The sequence below is a fragment of the Bombyx mandarina genome, chromosome 05, assembly GCF_030267445.1.
Source record: "Bombyx mandarina strain Sakado chromosome 05, ASM3026744v2".
Classification (NCBI taxonomy): Eukaryota; Metazoa; Arthropoda; class Insecta; order Lepidoptera; family Bombycidae; genus Bombyx; species Bombyx mandarina.
This window is the reverse complement of record NC_143212.1, coordinates 5,525,514-5,534,037: the sequence shown is the minus strand read 5'-3', so window position 1 is coordinate 5,534,037 and position 8,524 is coordinate 5,525,514. Positions and strand designations below refer to the sequence as shown.

The 8,524-nt window shown below is 35.7% G+C and overlaps 1 protein-coding gene across 1 annotated transcript; it reads right to left on the bottom strand.

Annotated features, from left to right (window-relative positions):
• Nucleotides 1-2,887: 2,887 nt before the first annotated feature.
• LOC114250110 (uncharacterized) lies at nucleotides 2,888-5,067 on the bottom strand. The gene is made up of 2 exons (XM_028183847.2): nucleotides 4,913-5,067; nucleotides 2,888-3,282 (listed from the first exon to the last, which is right to left on the bottom strand). The coding sequence occupies exons 1-2, from the start codon at nucleotides 4,985-4,987 to the stop codon at nucleotides 2,929-2,931; spliced, it is 429 nt and encodes a 142-aa protein (XP_028039648.2). The 5' UTR covers nucleotides 4,988-5,067; the 3' UTR covers nucleotides 2,888-2,928.
• Nucleotides 5,068-8,524: the final 3,457 nt, after the last annotated feature.

Here is an 8,524-nt window from a genome sequence, read left to right as displayed (position 1 = left end):
ATGAAGATTTGTTTAAACTGAAGCCCTCTGAGGCCTGATCACCTTTTCATACAGTCCAAATGGAAGGAGTTAACAAACAAACTGAATGGTATTGGAACATGGGACCCTAGAAGTGACGAAAATTTAGGAAAACTATTAACTGAATAAATGCGCATGTCTTCTTAATATTTCATAAAACTAAGTTTGCATTTTTTAGATTTAATAACGTTGTCAACATTTCTTTTTTTTTTTTGCTTAGATGGGTGGACGAGCTTACAGCCCACCTGGTGTTACGTGGCTACTGGAGCCCATAGACATCTACGACGTAAATGCGCCACCCACCTTGAGATATAAGTTCTAATGTCTCAGTATAGTTACGACGGCTGCCCCACCCTTCAAACCGAAACGCATTACTGCTTCACGGCAGAAATAGGCAGAGTGGTGGTACCTACCCGTGCGGACTCACCAGAGGTCCTACCACCAGTAACAAGTAATTTCGTAACAAAGGTCTCAATATGATTTTCTGTATCCTTTTAATCATGAATTTCACCACAAATATCACAACATAACATATTATTTTAAATCAAACTCACCCTGGAATCATCTGCCAAAGTTATAGTGGCCCATACCTCAAGAACTACACAAGACTGATATTTTGAACGACATTTTTACCTTCCTCAGAACCTTTACTAAGCTGACGCTAAATTATATTGGTAAGTCATTTCATACTGAATTTTATATCCATACACATTTATGTAAGTTTTTGCTAACTAAAATATCTAAAACTGCACAAATGTTCTAATACAATAAAATCGTGCTTGAATAGTTCAATATTCTAAAAAGGCTTTTGTATATTAAGTCACAGATTACACTGTTTGTGTTATAATAATAATTCCCATTTAAGATTTCGGCTCTCTGGTCGAGCTGTGTAGTTATCGCTCTATAGCACCACACCATCTCTTCCTGTGGGTGTCATAAAGGCAGATTCACAATTAATGGCTCGCAGTATGCTCTGGATATTTTACCACCATATTACGATCTTTAACCACCATTTTCTGGTGGCAGAACGAATTGCGAAAAATTGGTATCTGTCTACGGGATTCGTATACCGGCGCTGTCGCATCGTTGGATACGAATGCATCGGGCGCCTTATCCTTTAGGGCAGGGGTGGCCAGCTTGATTAGAAATAAGATCTACTGTTTACTGACGTAACATTCTACAATCGACTAATGACATTTTTTTAAATTTAGTGAATCAATGTAGTTCAATATACAAATAAGTAGTATGTTTTCTTTTATTGAAAAGATTAGGATAAAGCTGAAATTATATATTAAAAGAGAACTATTGTGTGGAAGAGAGGATAAATAATGTGACGTAATGGCCATTAATAAATAGGCGATAGCGACTTCGTGTGTTTTTTTTAATCTTTTTTATTGCTTAGATGAGTGGACGACCTCACAGCCCACCTGGTGTTTAGTGGTTACTGGAGCCCATAGACATCTACAACGTAAATGCGCCACCCACCTTGAGATATAAGTTCTAAGGTCTCATGTTTTAGTTACAATGGCTACCCCACCCTTCAAACCGAAACGCATTACTGCTTCACGGCAGAAATAGGCAGGGCGGTGGTACCCACCCGCGCGGACTCACAAGAGGTCCTACCACCAGTAATTACGCAAATTATAATTTTGCGGGTTTGATTTTTATTACACGATGTTATTATTATTATTCCTTCACCGTGGAAGTCAATCGTGAACATTTGTTGAGTACGTATTTCATTAGAAAAATTGGTACCCGCCTGCGGGATTCGAACACCGGTGCATCGCTCAGCACGAATGCATCGGACGTCTTATCCGTTAGGCCACGACGACTTTTTTACAAAATAGTTGCGACTTTGACCTTATGTTCATGCTGGGTGGTGGTGGTATTTTAATTGTGATGACTATGGGATCTAGTAGTCACTTAATGCTGAGTGGGCCGTGAGCGCATTTATCCCATTCGGCAAAAAAAAAATCGGCTCGTAATTTTCTTAATAAGTCAGTCGGAGACTATAGATCAGCCTGTATCGTTAAAACGGCTCTTGTAAGCATTAGAGCATTAAAATATCGCCGTATATTTCTTTGTTAATTTAAGAATCACGATCAAGTTGAGTTTTATAAAACATTACCTACGTCGTCTCATTTATTAGCTATAGTTTGCAAATAGTAGATTAATTTGCTAACAAAACATGAAATAAAAACGAATACAATAGCATTATAAATCACGACTCGTTTTAATTTTGTTATTTTTTATTTATTACAGAAGCGAGCGAATCTCGACTTAGCTCATTACCAAAGTCCATAAACATCACAAGAACATTAGAACGCATTTCCATTTCGCGGCAGAAATAGGCAGGATGATGACATCTATCCGCATGGGATACAATTGTTTGAGATGATACCACCATCTCGTTTTTACCATCGCACCGGAATAGAGTTCATCCATACTACCTGAAGCCACTGCGTTCATCTACAGTGCGCTTCCAAAGATCTTTTTTGCCACGTACCATCCGGCTTTGGAATGAGCTCCCCTCCACGGTGTTTCCCGAGCGCTATGACATATCCTTCTTCAAAAGAGGCTTGTGGAGAGTATTAAGCGGTAGGCAGCGGCTTGGCTCTGCCCCTGGCATTGCTGAAGACCTTAGAACTTATATCTCAAGGTGGGTGGCGCATTTACGTTGTAGAAGTCTATAGGAGCTCCAGTAACCATTTAACACCAGGTGGGCTGTGAGCTCGTCGACTCATTTAAGCAATAAATAAAATAAAAAATATTATTGTAATGTGCTTAGTCTATCTTGATCCATGAATGTGATACCTAATAGAAATAATAGACAACAATAAAAAAAATAAGTTGAATAAAAAAAAAACGATTACGTCAAACACTTTATTATGTTGCAGAATTATTTTGTTACTAATACAGTTGCATGCGCACAGGCGAGTTTTTCTGGAAGCACTTGAAGTATTTGAACACTTGCTCTACCGGGGTATTTCCATCTTCCTTTCCGCAGCTCTCGATAACAGTGACCACGTCTATGTCTTTCGGGAAAGACGCAGCTGCAACTTGACTGATGATTCGATTATTTTCATCGAGCGCTCCGAATTTCTTGTAAGCGCAATAAACTAAGTTCTGGAATGGTTCGTCCTCTCTATATTCACCGGCACGTATTACTTCTATCGCGTCTTCACCCAAGCCGTTTTCATTCAAACACTCCTGAATCAGGACTTTCAATTTTTTAGCCACCTCCGGGGCGAAACTGACGAGTTTCTGCAAACAAATCGATGTTTACCTTAGACTAGATGTTTTATCCGATACATTGATTAGTAATTGGTGGTAGGACCTCTTATGAGTCCGCACGGGTAGGCACCACCGCCCTGCCCATTTCTGCCGTGAAGCAGAAATGCGTTTCGGTTTGAAGGGTGGGGCAACCGTTGTAACTATACTGAGACCTTAGAACTTATATCTCAAGGTGGGTGGCGCATTTACGTTGTGGATGTCTATGGGCTCCGGTAACCACTTAACACCAGGTGGGCTGTGAGCTCGTCCACCCATCTAAGCAATAAAAAAATATAATTAATGTAAGCTTTTTATTTGTGGTAGGGCCTACATGGTTATTACCTCCGCCATGGTTATTTTTGCGGCAAAGTAGTCAAGGCTTGAAGGATGAGCCGTTATATTATACAATTGAGACTTAAACCTCATGTCGCAAGTGGATGACAGCATTCACGATGTGACATATATAAGCTTCCCTAGCCCTCAACACTAGGTGGGTCGTAATATTGTTCACTAATTTACGCTATAAAAAACAAGCTTTTTATCAGGCTTATCAATCAAAAGTTGCGAAAATATGATATGGACCTCCTTACGTGTACTATAATATTGTGTGTGTACTATACTTTTTTACGTCAATCCCATCTTTGTTACTTTTCTTAACTAATCGACTTTTTAAACAAATTTTTTTCCGGGCCGGGGGCCGAACCTCCTACGAGGTCCCCGCGCCTAGGGGGCGCGCGGGGTATGTGAGACTCAACGATCTGCAGGTGTTGAGAGCAGACCGCGGGCCCAAGGATTTTAGGGCCCACCCACTAAACGACTCCCCTGCACTCTTACACCCGACGTCCGATCTCCGTCCGGGGTCAAAACCCGGTCAGAGTAGGGGTTTCCCGCGGTCAACCCTACAACCAGACACGCGGCGCCACCCCGAGGACGCCCAACCGACGGGTCGTCGAGGCGATAGTCGATGACCAACGACGATCGACTTTTTAAACATGGTCCAATACGTTTCAACTTCAAAACTTTCAACACGTTTCGGTTTGACGAAGAAGCTCGTGTAATAGTAAAATTGAGGGATGAGTCCTACGTCACAAGGTGAATTTGCATTTTAAGTTGTGTCTATCAACTTCATCAAACAGAATACTGTGTGAGCTATGAGCTTGTTAGCTCATTTACAGCTTTAGAAATAGAACGGTAACATATTGGCAACATCAAGGTCATCTTAATAAACATTAAGTATATTGTGAACATTATGTTCTTTTTTCATATGTGTATTATATTGGTAAATTTCTAAAAACATTTATTTATATTCCTTTTTTATGATACGAATATATTTTGTATTTATGCAAGTTTTCTATTTAATTTCCTCAATCCAACCTATCCAATTTCCAAATCATCTCTATTCAAAGGTTGACTGGAAGAGATAGATCGCTTTAGCAATAAATTCGCCCACTGTAGGCCTTTTTAGTTTTAATTTTTCTCATTCACTTTTTCTGTAAATTGTCGTTATTTAGGTGCTTCGTGTCATTATTTTGATGTACTTAAGTGCAATGAATTGTTATGCAATGAAGTATTTTAACAAAGTAGCGTAGACTTATTAAGTTCATAATGAATTTACACTTACCCTGGAATCCTCTGCTAAAGCTGTAGTAGCCAACACTGCGAGAACCACGCAGGACAATAATACTTTAGACGTCATTGTGAATTTAGTTGGGATCTTTACCGCGTCAGATAGCAGACTAATGTAAAATAATATTGGCAAGTCAATTTATACTAAATGCGGCGTCTATATTTATAAATAAATCTTCATAAAAACAGATATGTGTGCATATACTTCAACAAGCTTGAATAGATGAGCTTAACAATACAGCGTATTAAGCGCATGCGTTCACACTGCTTATGATATTATTATATTATATTTAAAAATATCTATTATAATATTTCGTAGAGATATTTCATACAACCACTTTTTAAGATCCAGAACCACGAACAAAAACTAAATTTAAGCCGAAACTATGTCATGATATTTGGAGTTAGCTATCGAATCCATACGACTAAATACCATTTGGTGGACCCACAAAAAATTCTTTTAGGTAGTTCAGAACATAATCAAAATAGAAGCAATTAAATTATTTTGAACTTTATATTATCTCATCGAATGCATGCAAAATATGAAGGTCGTTTCGTAAAACTGAGCAATATGTTTTATACTAAAACATTACTGTTCAAAATATTAACACGTTTGTCTAGTTTTACTTTAAGCTACTTAATTTTACGAAAAAGAAATAATGTCAAGTAATTAATTGTTAATTAATTCCTTTACGAATCCTTCAACAGAAAAAAATTAGTTATTACTAGCCAATCGTCTGAAGTTTTTGGATCAATTATAAGATTTTTAAGATTTAGAATTATTCATTAATCAACAACAAATACTATTGCATATTTTCTTTTTGTCCACCCACATACAAACATTTTAGCTAAGATGAAAATATTAAAAAAAAAATATCTAACAGAATATTTGGGAGTAGCGGAAGATCTTCCACTGAGGGAACAAAGGGAAGATCTTCCACTGAGTGGGTGAAATAGTACGGTAGACAGTCTTTTTTTCCACCTAAGCTGGTAAACTAATAGGTTTACACCAGCGTAATCGGACGAGCTAGACGATGCGAATGTTGTTCGGAATTTAGAAATATGCAAGCTTATCTTGAAAATGTCGTCAGCCAGATTCAGGCAACTGTCAAATAATTATCTTTTGTTCTATGATATTCAGCCAACGCCGATAAATCATTCATTTACATAAATACAACATTGTTCAGGGAATTTACGTGTTCACCTGATGAATTTAAAACAAAGGAATTTTGAATTAATATTTATTTTATTCAATTATTACAGAATTTAGTTCAGTGAATCAAAAGCTTAACTTGAGTTTTCTCTTGTATGCATTTAGCAAAATTATTTAAGGTTGCTACTGAATGCAGCGATTCCCTGTAGCAATCTAGTAGTGATGTAATGATTTGCGGATAATCAGGAAACAACTCCTCCATCATGTTTCTAAAATTTGCATCACCATCAGCCATAGCGTATCTAGAATATATCTGAAAAAAAAAGAAACATATATTTTTTAAATCTACCTGTAATGTATGTCTTATTTTTATTGCATTAAAGAACAATTCTTGTTATACTTAATGACAAACTTTCTGGAAATTACTGGAATGACTTAATACTTTTAATTACTTTTTGCATCAATCCATTAGTAGTTTTTGGTGCTAAAAGGTGACTCAGTTGGAACTCTACTACCAACTTATATGTTGACTCTTAAGTCCTTTCATAAGTTAAATCCAACAAAAACTATCAGAAGACAATTATGAAGTTATAAATCAAAAGACTACTATATCAAGGAATTCGATTCCCGGTCGGAGTATCAACTTTTCTTCAACTATACACATATGTGGACTTCTATTACCCATAACACAGCTGACCGTCCTAGCTTGGGCCGTAAATGCGCCACCCACCTTGAGATATAGGTTCTAAGGTCTCAGTACAGTTACAACGGCTGCCCCACCCTTCAAACCGAAACGCATTACTGCTTCACGCCAAAAATAACCACCACCAGTAATTATTTTAATCTCGGCATTGTGAAGAAGCCCTTATATCGCTTAAAAGAAAAAATACTTTTTACGTGCGTCTGTAAGCACTCAACATCGCTACTAAACAATAAACGTGATTATTTTAGGAATCAAGCTACTTAAGGTACTGGTTTTCGTATTCAATTTTATTCGTGCAGGACTAGAGATATTTATCATAAAACTTATACTTAGGGATTTATTATACAAATGACTTAATAATTATATAACAATACAGCATTTTATGTAATATAGGAGTTAATGACCTCACTGACAGAAAATTAAAATGTTTAGCTTAGATGTCATGTATATAAATATGTATAAGTATCATTATTCCAAATTGTCTATGGTATGTCCAAACATCCACAGACACCAACATGACCCCGATATGTTAGTTAATGATAGATGTTATTAAATTAAACATTCATAATGATATTTAATGAAAACCTTATATTAAAAACTAAATATTTATTTCTAAATAAAAATCAAATACATATTTTGTATTATATATTTTTTATTCTCTGCAGTGATAATCTATTTTTCATTATTATTTTCGGCTTTCGCTAATCGCAGACAGAATTAAAACTAAATTTACAGTTTTCGTATTCACGAACTACTTAGATGTTTGTTATACGTCGACATTTGAAGATTGTGCTAACTACAGGTAGTTATTACTATTAGACAGGCAGATTAAGCTTAAAGGTAGTTTAAGGTTTATAATGAAAATAAAATGGAAAATGATTTTTCGTACCTCAACAAGAAAATATGCAAATAAAAAAAATAAAAATTGCACATAATATGAATCTAAGTCATGAGACACCAGTGTTTATGGTTGAATTTCGATTACTGAGAAAACTCTACTAAATTTAATACTTAACCTCAAAAGAATACCCCCTCTTTCGAGCACCTCAATCTAGGGTTTCAAGGAATGAAATTTCTCGAGGCAAAATCTTTATTTGCGGAAAGAGCTTTCGAAAATTGTAGAAATAAAATTTTTAATAAAAGAACCGCCTAATACAAAATAAAAAAAGTTGTCTTATTTGTCACACCAATATATATTCATAAGGTCATAATCAAAAGAAAAACAATAGAAAAAAATTGTAAATTTATAGCAAAGGTCGATATTTTATGAATACAAAATAGTTATTTTATTTATGTAGACTTACTTTATTATCGGTGTGAACCATGGAGAGCATCATCAATAAACATAAAATTATATAAAAATTACTTCCCTGCATTTTAATCTAATTTCGAAATGAGTTTATTTATACCATCAAGTAGTGTATATGCCGACTTCTAATAAAATAATATATTACCAACAGATTTATGACATTTTTATTATCAATGAGGCTTTTCTTATTTCAAATTTGCATAAATTACCGTCAAATCTGAAAAATTGCTCATTGATAGCGAAATAACACGGTTTTTAAGTACATTTCGTTGTTATGTAATAAATTACAGTGGCTTAAATAGAATTTTATTATAATAAATACGATTCAATAAAAAACATATCTACTTACCTACTAATTATCTACATATGTTTTTCTGTACATCATCGCCAGCTAATCACTAACCGAGAGTCCGCTTTTGATCACGGTCGCTTAGCTTGTAGC

Coding starts and splice junctions, on each gene's coding strand:
- LOC114250110 (XM_028183847.2), bottom strand. CDS start 4,987: ATGACGTCTAAAGTATTATTGTCCTGCGTGGTTCTCGCAGTGTTGGCT. Junction 3,283..4,912: donor CTTTAGCAGAGGATTCCAGG/GTAAGTGTAAAT, acceptor ATTTGTTTGCAG/AAACTCGTCAGTTTCGCCCC.